This window comes from Oenanthe melanoleuca, chromosome 2 (genome assembly GCF_029582105.1).
Source record: "Oenanthe melanoleuca isolate GR-GAL-2019-014 chromosome 2, OMel1.0, whole genome shotgun sequence".
Taxonomy (NCBI): Eukaryota; Metazoa; Chordata; class Aves; order Passeriformes; family Muscicapidae; genus Oenanthe; species Oenanthe melanoleuca.
In genome coordinates, this window is record NC_079335.1 from 147396258 (window position 1) to 147419802 (window position 23545).

At 62.0% G+C, this 23545-nt stretch overlaps 2 protein-coding genes across 3 annotated transcripts in view; one reads left to right on the forward strand and one right to left on the reverse strand.

Annotated features, from left to right (window-relative positions):
• The window catches only part of LOC130248852 (uncharacterized), a 31998-nt gene extending 11985 nt beyond the window's left edge, over positions 1-20013 (forward strand). The window contains exons 8-14 of the mRNA XM_056482877.1: positions 8726-9069; positions 12142-12604; positions 13350-13742; positions 14810-14936; positions 15369-15482; positions 16308-16562; positions 18923-20013. Coding sequence (XP_056338852.1) covers positions 8726-9069; positions 12142-12604; positions 13350-13742; positions 14810-14936; positions 15369-15482; positions 16308-16562; positions 18923-20013 — 2787 coding nt within the window. The remainder of the gene's footprint in view (positions 1-8725; positions 9070-12141; positions 12605-13349; positions 13743-14809; positions 14937-15368; positions 15483-16307; positions 16563-18922) is intronic.
• Positions 748-3420, reverse strand: LOC130250366 (tigger transposable element-derived protein 3-like). 2 transcript variants are annotated; one of them, XM_056485963.1, is made up of 3 exons: positions 3164-3420; positions 2792-2923; positions 748-2641 (listed from the first exon to the last, which is right to left on the reverse strand). In XM_056485963.1, exons 1-3 carry the CDS (start codon positions 3195-3197, stop codon positions 837-839), a joined length of 1971 nt encoding a protein of 656 aa, XP_056341938.1. In that variant the 5' UTR covers positions 3198-3420; the 3' UTR covers positions 748-836. The 2 variants fall into 2 exon arrangements, with proteins under 2 accessions (XP_056341938.1, XP_056341937.1); XM_056485962.1 differs by lacking the exon at positions 3164-3420 and having other exon boundaries at positions 2792-3154.
• Positions 20014-23545: the final 3532 nt, after the last annotated feature.

Below are 23545 nucleotides of genomic sequence, written 5' to 3' on the forward strand. Positions count from 1 at the left end.
CAGGCCATCCCGCCGGAACGAGACATCCCACCGGAATGGGGCATCCCACCGGGACTGGACAGTCCAGCCGCGGAACATCGCTGCATTCCACCCTGCGGACAGGGTGCACCGTGTACAGGGGGCTGTGCAGCGGACCCCAGGGTGCCCGTGGGTGCCACCAAGGCTGGCACAGCCAGGACGGGGGGATCAGCGACAGGGGGGGTCAGCCGGGCCCTCAATGCCCGCTGCCAGGTGCTGCCATGGCCCTGGTACCCGAGTGGGGATGGCACAGCTCGGGGTGGCCCCACGGTGGCCCCCAGGAGGGGAAGTGGGGGGGGTTGGGGTGTCCCCACTACTCCCGGCAACTCCGGGCAGCTCTGCCCCACTCACAGTGGATGTGACAGTAGAATAAAACCACCCGTGCTTCACTTTGCTGAATCCCAACTTTTTAATACCTATAACAATCCTCCGGGCACCACGTGGTGACAGCAGCCGGTGGCACCCGATTCCCCCATGGGAAAGAGCTGCTGTCCCCAGCACAGGGACACTCCAGCACCACCCACATCCCCCCACGGCAGTCACAACTACCCCACTCAGGGCAAATCCCCACTGGCAGCAGCTCCACACCGTCTCCAGCTGGCTGCAGCAGCCACCCTCTTGGGAGAAGGTTCTGGCAGCATGTTTGTGTCCCCAGCACTGCCACTGCCCCACGGGTGACACCCAGAGCGTGGCGGCCCCACGCACGGTGATCCCACGGGGCCACACAGACCCACGGCAAACCCCACGGCACAACTGCAGGGAACAGTGGCCAGGCCGGGCCAGTGATGGCCCCAGTGAGCACCGGTCCCTCTCACGGGTCACTGCTTGGGACGGGTGTCCCCGAGGAAGGCTCGCCCCGCGCCGGCTGACACCATGTGCACCGCATCCTCCAGCTCGTAGAAGGCCTGGAACAGGTCCGGCGAGGTGGCCTGGCACTCCAGGTACCGCCGCAGCGTGGCCAGGCTCCTCCAGACCTCCCGCTCCGAGGGGCAGGGCGGCACGGCCGCCAGCTCGCCCGCGTCCTCGCCCTCCGCTGTGCCCTCGTCCCCGTCCGCCTCCGCCGCGTCCCCGTCGCGCTGCAGCCGCTCCCGGCCGAGCAGCCCGGCTGCCGAAGTGAGGGACACGGCCTCGGCGCTGGCGTCGGGGGTGAAGCCGGCGGCGCGGAAGCAGCTGGCGATGAGCCCCGGGTGAACGTCGCCCCAGGCTTGCGCCAGCATGTGCAGCACATCCAGCAGGCTGGGCTGGCCCGCGCCGCGCTCCGCCGGTAGCCACCGCAGCAGCCGCCGCCGGTAGTGGCCCTTGAGGTCGCTGGCGATGCCGCGGTCCAGGGGCTGGGCCAGGGCGGTGGCCGGAGGGACAAAGACCATCCTGACGTTGGACAGCTGCAGATAAGGGTGCGCCTCGTGCTTGGCCAGCAGGAGGAGGACGCTCTTGCCCTGCCGCCGCTTGCCCTCGTTGAATTCCCGCAGCCACTCCGCGAAGAGCGGGGCGGTCAGGCCGGCCGGGCTGCCGGCGCGGTAGCTCCACGGCATCTGCTCCAGGTTGACGCCCCACAGGCAGCGTGGCCGGGGGCTGTCCCCCACCGCCCGCAGCGGAACCTTCTCCGAGCCGCTGGCGTTGGCGCACAGCAGCAGCAGCAGCCGCTCGCCGGGGCTCTCGCCCGTGCCGGGGCCGCCGGCCGGGAGCAGCACCGCGGTCTCCCCGCAGGCGAAGATCTCGGCGGGCGCGTAGCTGCGGAGGAGCCCGGGCAGCACCGCGCCGGCCCAGTGCTCCGCCGTGGGCTGCTCCGCGTCCCCTTTCTCCGCCGGGGGTTTCTTGCCGCCGAGGCCGTGGCGAGCGCCCAGGCGAGCCAGCCAGCCGCCGCTGGGCTCGGGATCGGGGCGGGCCAGGTGCCTGGCCCTGAGCTGCAGCAGCGGGCGGCCCACGGGCAGCTCGGCGGTGCGGACACCCTCCACCCAGCGCAGCAGCGCGGCCTCCAGCGCCGCGTCCTTGCCCTCCCGCTTGCGCTTGCGCTCGGGGTCGCCGTTTCGGTGCCACTCGTTCAGGATGCGCTCCTTGTTCTTGATGATGCGGCAGATCTGGGGCTGCGACACCCCGAAGCGCTTGGCCAGCTCGCTCTGCGACACCTTGGGGCCCTCCAGCATCTCCAGCACACGCACCTTCTCGGTCAGCGACAGCTCCTTTCGCTCTTTCCGCGGCGCTGCCGTGGCTCCCTCCGTCGTGCCCGGGGCACGCCCGGGGCAGGGGCCCGGCCGGTGGGGGCTGCCCGTGGCCCCCAGCCCCGCCGGCTCGGCGAGGCCTCTCCCGCAGCGGCCGCAGCCGTAGCCCAGCTCGGTGCCGCGCCCCAGCCGGTGCCGCACCAGGTCCGGCTTGTGCCCGATGCCTCGGCCGCACTCGCACTCGCCGGGCCGGCAGCGGCGGCTCTCGAAGGCGGGGGGTGCGGCGATGAACCCCCCGTTACCGGCACCGGGATTCGGCTCCGGCTCGAGGACGCCGCAGTAGCCGCAGCCCCGATCGCGCAGTGGGATGAGGAAATCGGTGGGGCCGGTGTGGCGGGCCGGGGGGGAGCAGGGCGGTGGCGACACCCCGTCCTCGCTTTTCACCTCCTTCATCTGCCAGTCCCCTGTGGAGACAGGAGCGCGTTGGGGAGCGGCCGCCGCACCGGGAATCCCGCGGGACCGAGTCCCGGGCTGGGCGGGACCCGGCCCAGCGCCCGACTCCCGTTCCTGGTCCCAGCTGGCCACGATCCCGCCCGTCCCCGAGTCCCGCTCACCCTGGGAGGGCCCGGCGAGGGCCGCATGTGGCCGGGGGCTCTGGTGCTGCCCGTAAGGCCCCGCTGCCGCCGCCACCTCCTCGTCCCCTCGCTCCACCTCGGCCAGGATGTCTGGTTTGGTGATGGCGTAACCTGTCACAGAGACAAGAGGAGGGACAGCCAGTGATGCCACCGGCGATGCCAGTGGAGATGCCACCAGGGATGACATTGGTCACACCAGGCCAGGGCTGGCTGCCCGTGGCGATGGGTACAGGCAGCCGGTGGTGACCCCAGAGCCACCCCGTGACCTCCTGCTCCCGGCACCGACCCGGGTGAGGCCGGGACACGACCGGCAGTGCCAAGACCGGTGCCGGGCTGGCCCCGGTGCCTCACCCAGGTCGACGGAATGCTGGCGGTCCTCCTTCATGACACCGGCACCGTCCCGGTCGTCGGAAAACGCGGCGACAGCGGCTCCCGGTGCTGTTCCCGCCGAGGCCTCAGCAGCGCGAGGGATGGCGGTGATTGAGTGATGCCGCACCGGGATGACGGCGCGCGGCCGGGCGGCGGGACGCGGCGGCAGGGCCGGTGGCGGGGCCGCCGAGCCCCGGTAGGCCGCGGTGGCGTTTTCCTACCCGTACCCGTCCCCTTCCCGGTCCCGGTCCCCTCCCGGCCGCTCGGTCCCGCCCGGCGCCGCCCCCGCCTCGCGCGGCCCCGCTACCGGCGGCGGGAGCGCGCGTGACGCCGGGCCCCGCCCCCTCGGCGCTCCGCCCCTCCATCGGCTGCGCCGCCGCCCAATGGGCCGCGGTCCGCCCGCCGCCGGGAGTCGCTGTGGCGCCGGGCGCCGCCGCCGCCGCTCCCAGCGCGCCCCGCGCCCTCGGCATGGCCGCTCCGCCCCGCCGCTGCTGAGCCGCCGCCGCCCGCCCGGCCCCGCCGCCGCCGCCCGCCCGCGCCGCCGCCCCGCACCGCCCGCAACGCCCCCCGCGCCATGGCCGACTGGGCCCCCGCTGAGGTAAGCTCCGCCGCCGCCCCCCGCCCCCGGGCCCGGCCCCGCGCGTCCCGCCCCCCCGCGGGGCTGCGGGCGCGTCCCCGCGCTCACCGCGGCGCGTTCCCCTCTCAGGAGCTGGAGTGCATGATGGAGCCCCCGGAGCTGGGCCTGGAGCAGCCGCTGGCCGCCCCCGAGCAGGGCCCCGGCGGCGAGGCCGAGCTGCCGGCCGCCGAGATCTCCCTCACGCTGGTCACCGAGATCCAGGCCGTGGACAGGAAGGTGGACACCCAGGCCGCCCAGCTGATGAACCTGGAGGGCAGGATGAGGATGGCGGAGACCAAGCTGATCGGCTGCGAGAAGACGGCTGTGGAGTTCGGGAATCAGCTGGAGAGCAAGTGGACGGCGCTGGGCACCCTCATCCAGGAGTACGGGCAGCTGCAGAAGCGGCTGGAGAACATGGAGAACCTGCTGAAGAACAGGAACTTCTGGATCCTGCGGCTGCCCCCGGGGGCGAAAGGAGAAGTCCCCAAGGTAACGGTTCTCTGCTCCCTGCTGTAAAACGGGGCTGTTCTGCACGTGTGCTGGGCTCGGAGCCCTGAGCTCACAGCCCTATGCTCTGTACAGCCCCATATCCTGTAGTGGCAACCCTATATCCTGTGCATTGTCAGCCCCATATCCTGTGCACTGGCAGCCCCATATCCTGTGCATTGGCAGCCCAATATCCTGTAGTGGCATGCCTATATCCTGTGCATTGTCAGCCCCGTATCCTGAAGTGGCAGCCTGATCCTTTGACTGGCAGCCCCATCTCCTGTGCACTGGCAGCCCCATATCCTGTATTCACAGCCCCATATCCTGTATTCACACCCCCATATCCTGTACTCACACCCCTATATCCTGCACTGACAGCCTGATCCCTGCACTCACAGCCCCATTTTGGGGCAGCTGCAGCACTGTTTTCCCTTTAGAAGCACCAGCACACATCCTGCTGTGTTGATGATGCTCTGCTCGTGCACGTGTGATCTGGGAGGGATGTGACAAATTCCTGTGTTTGGATCACGTGGAATTCTGTGGCTCAGCCCTGTGTAACTGGGAAGGCTTGGGAACATCCCCAGTGGCTGTTCAGAGGTGTTGAGCAGCAGAATGTGTCAAAAAGGAGGTGAAGAGGAGTCTGTGCCAGGCGCTGTGCACGGGGCACCGCCTGTGACAGGAGGAGGCTGAGCAGGGGGAGGTGACAGACGGGTGACAAGGGAAATCCCTGTCTCGTCCCTTGAGGGATGAGGCACGTGGGAAGGAGCAGATGTTCCTGCCTGGGACTATCCTACACAACACTTGAGGAGTTTGAGTGAGAAAATTGAATGAGGAAACATCTCCAGATGTTTTCTTAAATGAGAAACCCACCCCGTGGTGCTGCTCCTTGCAGGTCCCCGTGGCCTTCAACGACGCCTCGTTTAACTTCTCTGAGGAGGAGTGGAAGAGCCTCAATGAGTGGCAGAAGGAGCTCTACAGGCACATCATGAAAGGCAACTACGAGGCCGTCATCTCCATGGGTAACCATGGGCCAGGGTTTGCCCTCAGCCTCCTGGCACTGAGTTTTCCTGGGAACTGGTGGATGGAAGCAGCGCTGTGTCCTGCAGCATCAGGGGAGGAGGTGGTGTGCTCTGGGGAGGTGTCACAGCCCTGGCAGTGAGTTCAGCCCTCACTGAGGGTGGAAGAATGTCATGAGTGTCACCACAGGGACAGTGGCTCCCTGATGGTCTGTGTGACCACCCAGCCCAGCAAATGCTGGGATTGTGAGGAGGAGGAGGGGAAGTGAGAGGACCTTCAATCCAAGCAAAGCTGGAGAAGAGGGAAGTTCCTTTGTCACGCCAAGGTCCACAGATCCACTGCTCTGGGTACATCAGCCCCCTGGCTGCTTAGGGCAGCAGAGGGTGCCCTGCCTCTGAGGTTCCTTCCAGCCCTTTCCATGGGGAGTTGTGCAGACTTCCCTTTCCTCTCCCATAAGGGAGAAGTGACATTTTTTTGGGTGCTCTGTCCAGCACCAGGGAGTGAGTCCTGCTCGAGTGCTGTGGGATCTGCTGGGGCAGAGCTCGGGAGAAGCAGCAGCTGAGGGTGAGCTCTGCCTCCTGCTTTCCCCTCAGCAGCTCAGGGCAGTGCATTCCCAGCCAAAGGAACACTCTCCGCTCACTCCTGCTAGTCCTGGCTGCAGGAATTCCCTCTGGGGAACACGTTGCCTTCACAACATGTTCCAGAAATGACCTTGCCTTGGCTGGAGGGGGGGTGGGGGCGCAGACACCGTCCCTGGTAGCCAGACACTTCCCTGTGCCGGGTGCAGGCTCATCTGCCTCCCTGCCATCCAGCTCTGCCCAATCCTTTCCTGCTTCCCCGCCCCCCCCCCACCCCCCATTTATATCTTCAAACAGAGGTTTCCTGCAGTCCTTGTGCCAGAGAGAAAGGTGAAGGGTAACCCCATTCTCCTGTTTTCAAACCAATCCCATGTCCTGTTCCTGAGGTGCAGGAGTGCAGCTGTCCTGCTGCAGGGGATCTGGGGATCTGAGCCTGGAGCTTAGAGAAATGTATCTGTGCTTCATCCCAAGGTTTCCCTTGAGAAACGAGGTTTAGGGCTTTGGCTCCTGTGTAAGGCAAACGGATCCACCGGAGCAGAGGTGGGAATTTAACCCCCAGCCCCCCCACATGTCTGGAAGTGAAGTTTTCTGCTCTCCACCCGAGCAGAGATGGTGGTTGTCCCCGTTCCCCCACCAAAATCCGCGAGCAGCCCGTGACTCGGACGAGTGGGACGGAGCGGTGCTGGCTGCTCTGCTGCTGCCCCCGAGCTGAAGTCCCCATTGTAATGGATCCGCGGACCTTAGCGCAGAGGAGAAGACAGGAGAGCCTGCAGGTAAGCCTGGGTGCCTTTTGTTCCTGTCCTCCTCACGCTGCAGGCTGGGAGGTGCTCCTCACCTGAGCAGAGTGTGCTCCTGCATCCAGGGCCCACCAAGGTGAGCGGGCAGAGGGCTGAGAGCAGCTTCCTCAGCCTCTCTCTGAGGGTCCCAGTGAAGGAAGGTTGGTGGGCAAAGGCTGCACAGTCACTCTCCCGCCAGGGCAGGGGAAACATCCTCATCCTCCTTTCATGTGCAGATGCTGCTATTTCCAAACCTGAGCTGCTGACACGGATCGAGCAGGGAGAGGATCCCAACACTGAGGATCAGGAGGACTCTGAGGGAGGAGAGACTCCCACAGATCAAAGCACTGGTGAGCCACAAGGTTCCTGGGACTTGGGGGGAGGTGGAGGCAGGTGTGGGGCTGTTCTGTTCTGTCAGGTCTCTCTCCTCAGGTACAGGGGGACTCTTTCTTTCCTGCTTGTCTCCCACATGAGGCATCCATCTCTCCTGGAATCCTCTGAAGCAGCTGGAAGGTTGGAGTGTAACTCTGGCTCTTTTCTCTTGCAGAGTTTTTCTTCCCTGGACCTGATGACAGCTCGTGGGGTAAATATGAAGAGGCTCTGGCTGAAAGCCACGAAGGCTCTGAGGAAGAGGAGAACGTGGAGGTCCCTGGTACATGTGAGTGCACTGAGCTGCTTTGGAAAGTGTCCCTTGCCTAGATGTGGTTTTGGCTTCCCAGCCTCATTCCCAGGAGCAGCTCAGCTTTTCTGGATGGTGCTTTTCCAGAATTTCAGGGAGTTGCTTTGAGTCACGGTTTATACTGTGGGAGATACTTCAGCCCTCAGGCACTGTACAAGCCCATGAGGAAAAAAAGTGTTTTCCCTTTTTCTCTGTCTTTGTGGCCTTTATCCTAACCCACAAGTTCTTAAAGACGCGTCCTGCTTCAGGAGCCCTCTTTTTTTCCTTTGGCTACCTATCTATAACCAAATTATATATATAATACTATATTACATTATAATTGAAGGTAAGACGTTGCTGAAATGGATCCAGACAAGAAAATGGAGCTGGGGAAGGGTCTGGAACATCAGGATCAGCTGAGGGAGCTGGGAAAGGGGCTCAGACTGGAGAAAAGGAGGCTCAGGGGGACCTTGTGGTTTTTCACATCTCCGTGACAGGAGGGGACAGCCGGGGGGGGTTGGGCTCTGCAATAGGGAACAGGGACAGGAGGAGAGGGAACAGACTCAGGCTGTGCCAGAGAGGGTCAGGTTGGAAACTGGGGAAATTTCTTCCCCAAAAGGGTCTGTTCTGCATTGGGACTGCCCAGGGCACTGGTGGAGTCCCCATCCCTGGAGGGATGTAACATCCTTGTGGATGTGGCACTTGGAAATACGGTCAGGGGTGGCCTTGGCAGTGCTGGGGATGGTTTGACTCGATGATTTCTGAGGCCTTTTAAAACCTCAACAATTCTAAGATCCCAAGTCAAATCCCCCTGCCTCCCCAAATGACACGAGTGTCTCTGCTCTGCCAGACGAACAGCCGTGCGATGAGGAAGGCTCCGAGAACCTGGAGCTTTCCAGGGCCTTGACAGGGAAGTGGGAAGAGGTTTTCTCCAGCCCTGAGGAGGAGATGCAGTCGAGCAGCAAGAGCCAGAGCGGCTCGGCCCCGCCGCAGCGAACGGCGACGGGCAACGGGCTGAGGCGCTCGGTGCGCCGCGGGAGAGACTTGGCCAGGAAGGAGCCCGAGGAGGCGGCGGCCGACAAGGGGCCCTACATCTGCTGTGAGTGTGGGGAGAGCTTCCTGGACAAGCAGCTCTTCGCCACCCACCAGAAGGCGCACGCCAGCGAGGAGGCCTGCACGTCCCTGGAGCGCGGCGAGAGCTTCCGGCAGAAATCCAAAGCCAAGGGCCAGGGCCCCTCCCGCTCCAAAGCGTCCAAGCGCCCCGACGGGGAGAAGAGCTCGGGCTTCAAGTACGGCTTTGTCAGGCACCAGGTGAACAACATGGTGGAGAGGCCCTACACCTGCTCCCAGTGCAAGGAGAGCTTCAGCCTGGAAGTGAGTCTGATCCTGCACCAGAAGCTGCACACGGGGAAGGGCGACGGGCCGCTGACGTGCACCTACTGCGGGAAGGACTTCCGAGACCTCTCCAAAGCCATCCGCCACCAGCGCATCCACACCGGGGAGAGGCCCTACCAGTGCACCGAGTGCGGCAAGAGCTTCATCCGGCGGGACCACCTGCTCAAGCACTGGCGGGTGCACACCGGGGAGACCCCCTACCAGTGCCCCGTCTGCGGCAAGCACTTCCGCTACAAGGAGTCCCTGAATTGCCACCAGAAAATCCACTCCCGCAACCCGCGGCCCGGCGAGGATTCCCAGCACAACCTGGGCTCGGCGGGCACCCAAACCGACCATTTCTGCGTGAAGAAAGAGACTAAGCAGTAGCCATGGTGGGGCCGGGGCAGGAGGGCTGGCGGTGACCGTGACGGTCCGGCAGGTGGACGTGCAGCATGATGGCAGGTGACTTGTATCGCAGCTAATCCATGTGGTCATGCTACGAAGCCCGCTTTGGTGAAGCATCCAAGGAATTGCTCTTACAGACTCTGCTCGGCCGGCCCAGGCAGCTCTGGGACCCCGCGGGGTTCCCGTGGCACTTCCACCGCGGCGCAGGCCCCGTGTGCTCGCTGTTCCCTACGCAGGGTTGGATTCTGCCCGTAGAGAATAATCCCGAGCGATTCTCTGGGGTCCGTATTTAGCAGGTGTTCCCCCACCTATCTTTGTGCATATTCAGGAGTGACAAGCTTTCGCTTTCTTTTTTCCACTCGTTTCACTGCAAGGCTGGAAGCGCGAGGAAGGAGGGAGGGAGGGAAGGAAGGCGCCGTTCCCAGCCGGCCGCTCCCGCTGCGTCGCCGCGTCCCGAAAAGGCTGCGAGGCCAGGACTGGGAGGAAGGCAAGAGAGAGGTGCTCAGGGCACGAGGCGGGATTTGTGGAAGGCGGAAAAGCAGAGAGGAGAGCGTGGCAAAGAGCAGGGTGAGATGAAGCAGGTGCAGGAGAAAGGGCTGAGGACATTGGAGCAGGAGGAGTCGGGAAGGGCAGCGTTTGGAGGCGTGCTGGGTCACTCCACGAGGAGGACACGTCTCCGTTCTTTGAAGAGTGTCACTGGCACCAGCCGGGCTCTGGTTCCCCTCTGGCCCGAGGGAACGGCGCCGCTGGGCCGACACACGGACTCCTGGCAATGAAGGTGATTTTATTACTATTTTTTAACTGGGTTTGGTCTCACTCAGGTAAGTCAGACGAGTGAAAGCAGCTTCTCCTAACCCCTGTAAAGAGCTGTTTGGTTTTTAGTTAACCTAGAAGTAGTCTTATTATTATTAATTATTATTATTATTATTATTAATTATGATGATGATGATAATACTACAAGGAAAGGTGTGACACTATATTTCACAGTTGCTCTAAAACACTTCCATGTATGCGATAACCGCCCGGAGTTTTCCAGCCGTTTGTGTAAATATTGGATGACTTCTGGAGCTGTTGGTGTTGTTCTGAGGTGCCTGTACGTGGTGTCTCTTCGCTCTGTATCGTCAGCTGCTGGTTTGTGACCGTGTTTTGTAATAACTTTTGTAAAGTCTGTCAATACAGTGTTTCCATTCTGAATTCTGTGTCGGCCCTTTGCTTGTACCTGCAGCTCACTCATCCTGCTCCTGGCTGCTACTCAGGAGCTTTTCCAGATAATGGTGGAACAGGTGAACAGCACAAGCCAAGCTGAGCTGGAGAGCCAGGCCTGGCTTTAAACGAGGCTCCTCTGGGATTTGTGGTTTGCACTTTGCTGCTATGATTTGGGTTTGTGCTCCAGGAGCCAGCCTGTGCCACACACAGAAGGGGTTGTGGACAGCTGAGGAATCCTTGGATATGTGGTGGGATGGAGCTGGGATGTCTCATGCTCAGGATGAAGGAGAGGGAGAAGCATTGATGGCTGTGGCCACCTTGGAGCTGGGATCATGGAATCAAAGAATGGCCTGGGTTGGAAGGGACCTCACAGGGTGCCCAGCTGGTGCCACACACCAGGTGATTTTTCCTTCCAGGCTCCCTCTCAGCCCAGCATTCCCCAGGCTCTTCCCTGCCAGAGCCCAGGATATGGAGACAGTTCCCTCTCCCCACCAGAGACCCCCTGAGCTCCAACGAGGCTCAGGGGTTATTCCAAATTGGGACCTGGTGTGGGAGTGGGACAGGGCAGCCCGTAGGTCAGAGCCACCATGGGGATGTGGCACTTGGGGTCCACAGAGACCAGGGGGTGCCAAAGTCCCTCAGGCATCCTGATCCGTGCTGGGTGCCTGGGGGGTGGAATGAGGGACCCCAGTGAACTCCTCACACTCTGAGTGACCCCAGTGAATCCCACTTGTCCTCTCCCTTTTCCCACAAACCAAAGGGTTTCCTGCCCTTCCCTGTGCTCAGTGTCACCAACTCCACCCCAAGGTGTGCCAGGGCTGTGCCAGAGCGGGGGAGATGGGATGGGGATGGGATGGAACAGGGTGGGCTGGGACAGGGCAGATGGGATACAGTAGCATACAGAGGGACAGGATGAATGGAAAGAGATGGAACTGGATGAGACGGATGGAAAGGGATGTGATGGGACAAGATAAGGGATGGATAGGGTGGGACTGGATGGGACAAGAGTGGACACACAGCATGGAACGGGATGGAATGGGATGGAACAGGATGGGATGAGGGTGTATGGAGTGGGATGGGCTGGGAGAAGAAGAGACAGCGTGGATGGGGTGGGACAGGAGGGCGTGGATGGGACAGGGCGTGGTGGGATAGAGAGAATGGGGCAGGGCTGGGATGGGGTGGGAGAAAATAGTAATGGATTATGTGAAACTGAAGGGGACAGCGGGAGGCAATGGGATGGGATGATGGGATGCGGTGCGATGGGATGCGATGGGATGCGATGGGATGCGGTGGGATGCGGTGGGATGGGATGCGATGCGGTGGGATGGGATGCGATGCGATGCGGTGGGATGCGATGGGATGCGGTGGGATGGGATACGATGAGATGCGATGGGATGCGATGGGATGCGATGGGATGCGGTGGGATGCGATGCGATGGGATGCGGTGGGATGGGATGCGGTGGGATGGGATGCGATGGGATGCTGTGGTCCGGAATGGAGGTGAGGGGAGGGGTCGCTCCATCCCCACAGCGCCGCCGCCTCCGGCCGCCATTTCCGAGCCCGCAGGGATGGGCGGGGGGACCCGACGGGCGGGGCCGGGGAAGGCGCCCCGGGGCCTCCACAGTGACCCCCCGGTCCCTCCCCTGTCGCACCGAGCCCCTCCCGTCACCTTGCACCACAGCCCGGGGCCTTCCCAGTTACTCCTCAGTGCCCCGAGTGCCTCCAGGCGCCCATCCCGCCCAGTGCCCGCAGTGCCGCCAGCCCCGTCAGTTCCCCAATCTCTCGGTCCCCCCCTATCCCCGCAGTGCCCTCCTTGTCCCCGCAGTCCCCCCCTGTGCCCGCAGTGCCACCCTGTCCCCGCAGTCCCGGCGCGGGCGGTGCCGTGAGGGGGCCCCGACGGGGCGGGGCGCTGATGCCGTGGGGCCGCCAGGGGGCGCTGTGCGACGCGCGGCCGCCCCGCTCCGCCCCGCTCGGCGCGCGGTCCGGCGGCGGCAGCGCCCCCTGGCGGCGCGGCGGGGCAGCGGCGCGGCCGGAGCGCCGGACCCGGACCCGGACCCGGAGCCGCGCTCGGTGTCGGAGCCGCCGCCGCCGCCCCCGCCCCGCCGCCTCCGCCCGCCGGGCCCCGCGCCGCCCCCGCCCCGCCCCCGCCGCGCCGCGCCCCCGCCCCGCCGCGCCGCCCCGCGCCCAGCCCGATGCCCGGCGGCGGGCGGAGGTGAAGCAGCGAGCGGGCGCTGGATCCTCCCGGCCGCGGCCCCCGGGGCCCCGGGCACGGAACAAAGGGCCATGGCCGAGGGGGCCCCCGCTCAGGTAAAAAGGCGCCCGCCCGCCGCGGGGCCGGGCCCGGCGCGCACCGCCCGCCCGCGCCTCGCGGGCCGCACGTCGGGGCTGGCGGGCCGCGCCGTCGGGGCCGCGGCGGGCGGGGGGGCGGCGGGCGCTGTCAGCGCGCGGGGCCGGGGCCGCTCCCCCGGGGCCGCGGGCGGGGACGGGACGGGACGGGCGGCCCCGGGGGGGCGGCGGCGCCGAGCCGAGCCCAGCCCGGGCCTCCGCGGCCGGCGGCGGCCGCGCTGCCGTCGGGGCCGGGCCTGCCCGCCCGCCGCGCCCCCCCCCGCTCCGGCCTCGCCGCCGGGCCCCGCGGCCCCCGGGGACCCTCCCGTGACACCGGCCGGTCCCCATGGCGACGGGGCGCCCGCAGCCCCCCGGGTGTCCCTTCGCCGTGCCCATGGCAACGGGGCTGGGCCAGCCCGTATCACCCCCCCGCCCCCCAATCCCGTGTCACCTCCCGGCCCCGCGCTGTCACCTCCCCCCCCGCCCCCGCCGCAGCCGGTGCTGCCCGTCCCGTGGGGCCGGCACGGGGCGGTGTAAGCGGCTTAGCGGGGACACGGGGACGTCCCCGCCGCCCCGCCGAGCGCTGGGCCCTGCGGCCGCCATCCCCGCATGGCCCCGGGATGTCCCTGTCACAGCGCGGGGGGGCGGGTCTCTATCGCCCCGGGAGGGTCTCTATCCCCCTGCGGGGATCCATCCCCCGCCCTGACCCGTCCCCTCGTGTCCGCAGGCGCCGGAGCCGGTGCGGCCGCCGCGCTGCCCCTCGCCGCTGCGGCCAGCGGCCGGCCCCGAGCGCACCTCGGAGCGGGAGACGCAGACGGCTGAGCTGTCCCTGACCGTGGTGGCGGCCGTGCAGGCGGTGGAACGGAAGGTGGATTCCCACTCCACCCGCCTGCTCGACCTGGAGGGTCGGACGGGGATGGCGGAGAAGAAGCTGATCGATTGTGAGAAGACGGCGGCGGAGCTGGGGACTCAGCTGGAGAGCAAGTGCGCGGCGCTGGGCACCCTCATCCAGGAGTACGGGCTGCTCCAGCGGCGCCTGGAGAACATGGAGAACCTGCTGAAGAACAGGAACTTCTGGATCCTGCGGCTGCCCCCGGGCAGGAAGGGGGAAGTGCCCAAGGTAACGGTGCCGGGCACTTCACCCCAAATGCTGCTGCAGGGCAGGACTGGGGTGGGTGAGCGGGGACAGCCCAGCACAGGTGAGTCTCTCACCACTGCAGCTGCTCCTTGCAGCTCATCCCCTGCTGGGACTAAAATAAAGCCTGGGAGGACATCCTGGTAGTCAAGCCAGAGGTTTCAGTTCTGCTCCACTGCGCTGCACAGCCCTGGGGACGTTCACTCTTTTTTTGTCCTTTTTTTTTTTTTTACCACCATTTGAAAAAACCCTGCAGATTTTGTGGTTCTTTAATTTTGACCACCTTGATGCTGCAGTCTCCCAGGCCAGGGATGGAGCAAGTGGGAGCTGCTGCTGCAGAGAAGGGAGAAGCTTTGGGATTCAGGAGGGCAGATGAGCTCCCTGGGCTTAGCTGAGCTCTGTAAAGAGCCCACCATCAATATTCAGTTCCTACTTGAATTTCACAGTGTGCAGATGAGACCATGTAGGACATGGGAATGGGAGTATCTCTGGAGAGAGCAGAGGGGATCAGGAAAAGGTGGGTTCAGACCCTGACACCCCATTAAGTGCAGTTCAGGGACACAACTGGAGTGCTGTGTTCCCTCTGAAGAGTTCCACTCCAACACAGCCCAGTTTGCACATCCTGAATTTATCCTTAGGAGTCATTCCTTGGCTAACAAGCTGGGAAGCTGTGGATGGTGGGCACACAGTAACCAGGGATATTTGGAAGCCCTGTAGGCCTGGGTAGAGTTTTCCCTGAAGTTCTGGGGTAATTGAATCTGGGAGTTACGTCAGCTCATCGATAGGGATGAGTCCAGCCCAGCTCCTTACAGTCCCCCAAGCCTGATCACCCTGCAGAGAGCAGGGACTGAGAGGAGGAGCTCGGGGTCTTTGGGGAAATCCCAGTCTGGATTCATCACTAGGAGCCATCCCTTTGGTTGAGTCCTTTATTCCCAAAGAAATAGCTGCCCAGGAGTTGTTTTGAATGTAAAAAGCAGCTCACTGATGGCCTTGAAGGAGCTGGAGCCTGGCTGTGTCCAGGCTCCTGCTGGAACCCGCTCTTGGCATTGCAGGTGCCGGTGACCTTTGATGATGTGTCCGTCTATTTCAATGACAAGGAGTGGGAGAAGCTGGAGGAGTGGCAGAAGGAGCTCTACAAGAATGTGATGAAGGGGAACTACGAGTCTCTGATCTCCCTGGGTAAATACAGGGGTGTCCTCAATCTGGTGAGGGACAGGAGGCTCCTTCTGGCTCCTCCTTGGAGATCCCCTTGGATGAGACCCAAATGTCCCATTTTAAAGGCTCAAAAACACAGGAGGGTGTTTTTAGTCTGGGTTTATTCCAGCTCATGCTGTGGTGGTGTTCTGGCTGGGTGCGGGATGCCCTCTGGGCAGGTGGGCTGGAGACTTCCCAAACCTTTTCCAGCCACAAAAACCATGGCTGTTGGGAGGGCTTCCCTGCATCTTCTGGGTCTGCAGTGGGTACCAGCCCTTGCACGCCTTTAGAGGATGCTGGAGCTGTGGATGTTCCTGAGTGTCCTCACATGTCCCCCACACACTGGGAAGAGATGGAAGCCAATATTAGATTCCCAGTGCAGTAATCCCTCTGTCCCACCCCTCTGTCTCTCAACAGACTATGCAATTTCCAAACCTGGTGTTTTGTCTCAGATCGAGCAAGGGGAGGAAGCGCGGGGCAGGAATGAGCAGGACCTGGAAGAGAGTGAGATCATTACTGATGCCACGGCAGGTGAGGTGGCACCTTGGCACGAGGGCAGCCCTGGCTTGTGTTCCCTGGAGCTGCTCATCCCAAGGCTGAGGCAGATGTTGCTGGGAGCTGTGGCTGATGTGGTTTATCAGGAGAAGCCTTGCCTAGGAATGGGATAAATTTGGCTGATTCGAGGTTTGATGTCCAGGTACAGCTCAACATAGAAACCAGGGCAAGCAGAGCCTGGAGAGTTGGGCACTGGGAGCCCTTCCCAGCAAGGGAAGCATCTGCAACCAGACCAGGTCCTCAGGGAGCCAGTGTGCCTGGCAAGGAAGGAGAATGGGGTCCCATTGGGAGAGCCCATCCATCCAGAACATCCTCTCCACCCTCTCTTTGCGTGGGTGGTGCCTGGGTTTATCCTTGGAGCATCCTCTTGGGGAGGAAAGCCTGGCCCATGCTGTGTGCAGGGAGATGGGATGCTGAGGGGCAAGACTGGGCTGGGAATGGGTCCCAGTGACCCTGAAGCCCAGAGCGACTCCTGCTTTGTGATAAGGGGGCTGATAAGGACATGAGGAGGTGGCCTGGAAGAGATGGTGGCATCACCCTGTTTGTGCTTTCCATCACAAGGATCTTGAAATTAAATTGAGTCCAGTGGGAAGAGGGAGACCATGGGGTGACCAAGGGGTGCTGGGCTGTGGCACCAAGGCCCCAGCGTGGGTGGAGCGAGTTCCCTGTCCCTGCAGAGGGTCCTGGGCTGGAGCTGGGAGTGTGGCAGGGGTGGGTGAAGGGCAGGGGCTGAGGGGCATTGGTGGGAGCAGGATCATCCTGGCTCCTGGCAGTGATGGCAGGAATCTCTCGTTGCTGCAGCTGGAATAAGGGTTGTGATCAAAACGGAGGAGCTCCTTCCTGAAGACAGCCCCGAGAACCCCGAGCTGCACGGGATGTCGGGGCAGTCTGAGGGCAGCTTCCAGAGCCCAGATGAGGAGGCAGCCTGTGAGAGCCCCTATGGCTCTGTGTCCCCACCCAGGGACCTCCCAGGGACCAGCCTGGGGGACTCATCTGAGTACGGAGCCGACTACAACGAGATCCAGAGGGTCATCGTGCACCACGGCAGCTGCACAGGTGAGACATGGCACAGCTGCTGTGGCAGGGACAGGAGGCCTGGGGCTGTGGTGGCTTTGGAAAAGGTGGGGAAGGGGTTGGATGGGCAGGAGGAGTTAAAACCCATCCCAAAATCAGCACCAGAAGGAGTTTCTGGCTGCAGCAACTCCCAAGAGTGGCTCTGGTCAGGCCTTGAGCTTGTTGGAGGAGGAGGAGGAGGCAGCAGGTCCATGGTGGACACATGGTGGTCTCTGAGGGCTCCTGTCCTGCTCAGGAGCACAGCAAGCACTGGCCCAGTCCTCTGAGTCTGGGAAAAGCCCTGGTTACCCACAGAGACCAAGATGTGTCTCAGGCAGTTCTGTGAGAGCCCCAGTGAGCCCTGCTCCCAAAACCCCACTGTAGCAGAGGGCAGGTGGCAGAGGGCAGGTGTTGGTGTGAGGTGTTGAGGAGTGGGTGGTTACACACTGGACATGGAATGTGGGAGGTCCTGCAGGTTGCCAAGTGAGGGAGTTGCTCCACAGGGTAGGGAAGAATGTGGCTGGTGCTCTGTGATTTGGGAGCTGCCAGGAGGGAAGGGGAAGGATGAGGTGATTTGTGGAGAGATGAGATGAGATGATGGCACCAAGTGTTTCATGTGTAGAATTCTGCCAGTGGAGTGGCAGATACAGGCCAAGTGCTACAGAGGTGCTGTAAAGGTGGGGATGAGAGAGCAGGGAGATGAGAGGTTGGGAATGGTGAGTTCCCTCCTCCTGACAGCTTTGTGGTGTGAAACACAAACCCAGACACAGGGTTGGGCTCCTGAGAGCCTCAACTCCATCTTGTGGGTCTTGTGGTCTGCTGAAGGCTTTGTGAGGAAAACCAGCCAAGCCACCAGTGGGGCTGGAGCTGATCCTTGTCCGAGAGCTGCTGCCTCTGCCAGGATGGGGGCCTGGCTGGAGGGGCTGGGCAGGAGCTGTGGCTGTGGCTGTGGCCAGGATAGGGGCTGAGCCCCCAGGTCCTTAGAGGGGGCAGGGAGAAGGAACTGGGTTTTCTCCTCCCTCGGAGGGACAGGGCCATGGCTTTGACACATCCACTCCCATTGGTTTCCTTTTATTGGGAAAGTGTGGCTGCTCTTCCTGGGAGAGTATTTAGGCCTGGCTTAGGTGCAGTGTGGGGGGGACATGAGGGATGCCCTATGGGCCTTTCCTTGGGCTGTGCTGACCCCATGTCCTGCCGTGTGTCCCTGGGATGGCTGCTGTCACCAGACAAAATCCACGGCTCACTTCTGGCCTTGGTGACATGAAGGGGATCCTGGCCTGCTGCCATCCATCCCACTGCCATCCATCCCACTGCCATCCATCCCACTGCCATCCATCCCACTGCCATCCATCCCACTGCCATCCACAGCACTGCCATCCATCCCACTGCCATCCATCCCACTGCCATCCATCCCATTGCCATCCATCCCACTGCCATCCATCCCATTGCCATCCATCCCACTGCCATCCATCCCACTGCCATCCATCCCAGTGCCATTGTATGCCACTGCCATCCACCCCACTGCCATCCACAGCACTGCCATCCACAGCACTGCCATCCATCCCACTGCCATCCATCCCACTGCCATCCATCCCACTGCCATCCATCCCACTGCCATCCACAGCACTGCCATCCATCCCACTGCCATCCACACCACTGCCATTGGATCCCACTGCCATTGGATCCCACTGCGATCCATCCCACTGCCATTGGATCCCACTGCGATCCATCCCACTGCCATTGGATCCCACTGCGATCCATCCCACTGCCATTGGATCCCACTGCCATCCATCCCACTGCCATCCACAGCACTGCCATCCATCCCACTGCCATCCATCCCATTGCCATCCATCCCACTGCCATTGTATCCCACAGCCATCCACACCACTGCCATCCACACCACTGCCATCCATCCCAGTGCCATTGTATGCCACTGCCATCCATCCCACAGCACTGCCATCCATCCCACTGCCATCCATCCATTGCCATGCATCCCACTGCCATTGGATCCCACTGCCATCCATCCCACTGCCATCCATCCATTGCCATTGTATCCCACTGCCATCCATCTCACTGCCATCCACACCACTGCCATCCATCCCACTGCCATTGTATCCCACTGCCATCCACACCACTGCACTGCCATCCATCCCACTGCCATCCATCCCACTGCCATCCACACCACTGCCATCCATCCCAGTGCCATTGTATGCCACTGCCATCCATCTCACTGCCATCCATCCTTTGCCATCCATCCCACTGCCATTGCAGCTTCAGGAGCCTGTGCAGGTGTTTCTGTAGCACCCTGGGGTGTAAGAGCCCTCCCCATCCCACCCCATGACCCTGTTTGATTTTCCCCTCAGAGGATGGCATCGTGATCAAGACGGAGGAGGAGGAGGAGGAGGAGGACGACCCCGACGCGCTGGAGCCGTGCGCCATGTTCTCGGGGCGCAGCGAGCCGCCGGCGTTCCCCGGGCACGAGGCGGGGCTGGGCTGCGAGGCGCAGTGCAGCTCCAAGGCGCAGCCCCGCAGCCTGGCCCGCGTCAGGAAAGCCTCGGCCTGCGACAGGGACTCCGGGGACATGAAACCGGCCGGCGGGCAGCAGCGCAACCGGACGCGGGAGAGACCCTACATCTGCCCCGAGTGCGGCAAGAGCTTCATGCTCAAGATCAACTTCATGATCCACCAGCGCAACCACCTCAAGGAAGGGCCCTACGAGTGCCACGAGTGCGACCTCAGCTTCCGCAACAAGCAGCAGTTCCTGCTGCACCAGCGCAGCCACACGCGCCGCGGCGTGGGGGTCCCGCGGCGCCCCGAGCACGGCCTCAAGCCGCCGGCGCGGCCCCCGCCCCCGGGCAAGCCCTACAAGTGCTCCGAGTGCGAGAGCAGCTTCAGCCACAAGTCCAGCCTGAGCAAGCACCAGATCACGCACGTGGGCGAGCGGCCCTTCACCTGCGGCGAGTGCCGGCGCAGCTTCCGCCTGCAGATCAGCCTGCTCATGCACCAGAGGATCCACGCCGGCAAGAACGAGATGGCTTTCCTGTGCCCCCAGTGCGGCAAGAACTTCACCCGGCCCTCCCACCTGCTGCGGCACCAGCGGACTCACACCGGCGAGCGGCCCTACCAGTGCAGCCAGTGCGAGAAGACCTTCAGCGAGAAGTCCAAGCTGACCAACCATTACCGCATCCACACGCGGGAGCGCCCGCACGCCTGCGCCGTCTGCGGGAAGGGCTTCATCCGCAAGCACCACCTCCTGGAGCACCAGCGCATCCACACGGGCGAGCGGCCCTACCACTGCAGCGAGTGCGGCAAGAACTTCACGCAGAAGCATCACCTCCTGGAGCACCAGCGGGCGCACACCGGCGAGCGGCCCTACCCCTGCACCGAGTGCACCAAGTGCTTCCGCTACAAGCAGTCGCTCAAGTACCACCTGAGGACGCACATGGGAGAGTGAGGGGCTGCCCAGGCTTCCTCTCCCTCCATCCCTCCCTTCCTTCCTCCTCATCCTCCTTCTCCTCCACTGATCTCTCCCACCCTTCCCTCCATCCATCTCCCCCCACCCCGGCTCAGGGCATGGACATCAAGGAAGCTTTGTGTGGTAGCGCCGCTGGTCTGGTGGAGACTCGGCTGATTGGAAAATAAATTAATGAATTAAAGCAAGCAACGCGCGGCAAAATTAAAAGATTAAATATATATATAAAATTAACAGAAGCAGCTGATTTAGGGGGAATCCTCACCAACGAGCAAACAAACCACCAACAAAAGAAACCTGTACACAGGGTGTTTTGCCAGAGTAGGACTCGTAACTGCTTTTTAAATCTACTGTTTGTTTTTTTTAATAAATGTGGAGGAACTTTTTATTTGATAAGCAACCTTAGGATGGGCAAGATTTTTTTTTGTTTTGTTTTGTTTTGTTTTTTTGGGTTTTTTTTGTTTGTTTTGGTTTTTTGGTTTTGTTTTGGTTTTTTTTTTTTGTTAACTGCTCTGTAGGCTGATTCTGGCACAGTCACTTTTTGTCCAGGAGCTCTGTGGAGGCGCTGCCTTGTCCGGGTTGGCTGCGACAGGAGGAGCTCCAGCCGGGGGGAGGAGGTGAGTAATTAACAGGTGCAGCTAATGAGGGAGTTCTGCGTGTGTCTAGATTGGATAGGTGCCTGCCCGGCTCGCGGGGCTGTGATGCACTCCTGAATTATCAATAGAATAAAATTCTAGTTGCAGTAAAAGACCCTTTTTCTGGTAGGACCCCTCTGCAAGGCTCCTCCAAACTCTCATTCGTAGTGTTCAATCCTCCCACTGGGGGCTGGCCCTGCCACCACCACCGGGGTGCTGTGGGGTCAGCAGGGACTGAGAGCAGGATCTTGCTGTGTTAAACTGCTCTGTTGTCCTTGAGTTACTGCTGGTGGCATCAACTGTGCTTTCCTCAATGGCAGGAATGGCAGAATTCCTACCCAAGGGAGGAGCAGCTCCAAGGAAAGACCTCCCTGCTCCTGGGCAGCTGCTGCTGGGTTGGGTGGGACAGGATCCGTCTCCCTGCTGTTGGTCTGAGTTCCTGATTGTACCAGCTGGGTTCCTGGGGATCCCAGCTTGTCCTGGCTGCAGCTCCTGAGGCTGGGGCTGGTGAGATCCATCCGAGGGGCTGGGGCAGGGCTGGGGTGGTGACACCAGCTCCCCACAGCACACCAGGCTCCTTCCCAGCACTGTCACATCTCCTGTTGGACAGTGGCATCAATAAACAGATGATGGGAGAAGTTTTTGGCACCTGTTAATGCCTTTGCAGAACCAAAGTCCTCATCCAGGAATTTCCTGGTGGATGAATCCCTCCTAAGTTGGGATTTGTGGATCCTTCTGTGCTAGAAAGTGCCAGAGGGCAACAGAGCCACATGAAGCTGCTGAGAGCCACCAGCTGGTCACTGTTGTAGGTGGGAGCACTTTGGGGCTGCCAGGGCAGGCTCCTGCCAGGGTTCCTGCCTTCCCATTGCTGGGATGGTGCATGCTACTCCCTGGAAGAAGTTTGGGGTTTCAGGTCAGGGTGTGCTGTCTCACAGGAGTTGACACTTCCATCACTGGAATTTGGCCAGGCTGGACGAGGCTTTGAGCAGCCTGGGATAGTGGAAGGTGTTCCTGCCTGTCTAGGGAGGTGGAACAAGATGAGCTTGGAGGTCTCATCCCACCCAAACTATCCTGGGATTCCATGAAAAGTGCTTGGTGGGGCTGCAGCCCTGTGTCCCTCAGCAGCCTCCCTGCATCCCCCTCACCAGGACTAAATGCAATTATGGGGAAGAAGCAAATGAAAAGCAGAACTGATTCTGCTTCTCAGCAGCTCGTGCCCGTCACACTGGCAGCAACATGGACCTGGCAGGATCCTTTTTTCTTCCTAAAAATGGATTAATTCAGCTTTTTATTGGCAAAAGAAAAGCTGAGGTGCCTGTGCTAGCCTGGCTGCCCCCTGCAGTGCCAGGACCTTGGTGTGGCCAGGCTGGCAGTGCCTGTGCTCTGCTCTGTCACTGTGCCCCACACAGCAACTCCTGCCCCTCGAGCTGCTCGGATCTAACCCTCAGTCACTGGACACTGCCAGGATTTAACTATCCTGGTGACCTTCAGCAGCTCAAATGTCACCAACCCATCTGCAGAGACAGCTCTCGTGCCAGTGGGACAACATGGCCATGGTGGCCCTGAGTGCAGGTGGCAGTGACTCTGAAAAACCACAGTGGTGGCAATTAACAGCATTGTCCCACGGTGGGACACTCAATGCTCCTGTCCCTGCAGCTTGGGCTGGTGACACACCCAGCCCTCCCTGGCCTGGGGTGCTGGAAGAACTGGACACAGATGCTCCCAGAAAGCAGCTCCAGGAACAGGGGATGAGCAGGAGCCAGCAGTGTCCCCACCTGGGTGTGAGATGGGCAGTGTAGCCCCAGGCAGCACCCCAGGGGCTGCAGAGGAGTGGGGACATCAGGCTGTCACCCTGGGGTGCTGCAGGGACAGGGGCAGGGGGCTGGAATGACCTGTCATAGCTGCTGACCTGGGGCCTGGGACAGAGGAGCTGGCAGTGAGGTGACAGGGACACTCGGCAGGGCACGGCCATGGCAGGGCAGCAACTGCCTGGAGAGGGATTTGATCGATTGCTTTATTGTGTCAGGGGGTGGTGGATGGTGCCCCCCAAAACACTCCCTGGGCCCTGGCTGGCCGCACATGAGGGTGGAGGAGGAGCAGAACCAATGGCTGAATACAGGGGCTTGGTTCTGAGCACCCGGCAGCAGCACAGAGGGGACAATGGGAAGAAGGCAGCTCGGGGGGCTCTGCTTCCCTAAGCGTTGCTGCTGCTGCTGCTGCTGCTGCTGCTGCTGCTGCTCTCTGGGTAAGAATGAAGGGGTGCAGGGATGGAGGCTGGAGCCCTCCTGCCCCGGGGCAGCCGCGGGTTCGGGGGGATTTTAGGCAGCACAGGTCACCCCCGACTCTCTCCCAGCCACAATCCCTTCAAAATGCATGAACCCAGCCCGGGCGAGCCCCAGGCCTGGGGAAGGGATTTCCGCTCGCCAGGGCTGAGCCGGGGCGAAGCTCCCGGCCGCCTTCCAGGTTATTAATGATTCAATTAATTGAATCATCCTGAGCATCCGCGGGCGCTGGCAGCACCGTGCGGAGCTGTGCCCCAGGGGAAGGCGGGGATGAAGGCTGGGATGAAGGCTCGCACTCACACTCATACTCGCACTCATACTCATCCCCGCCTTCCCTTTCTGCGGCCGCTGCTTCATCCCCACTCGCGTGGGCTGCCCACGGGCACACACAGCACACACACGGCCGTGGCCCGTGTCCCCCCCGGGGTATTCCTGCTCATTCCTCCCCTGCTTGAACACACACACACGTGTGTGCAATGCCATGGATGCACTCACACACGTATGTGCAATGCCATGGATGCACTCACACACACGTGTGCAATGACATGGACGCACTCACACACACACGTGTGTGCAATGACATGGATGCACTCACAC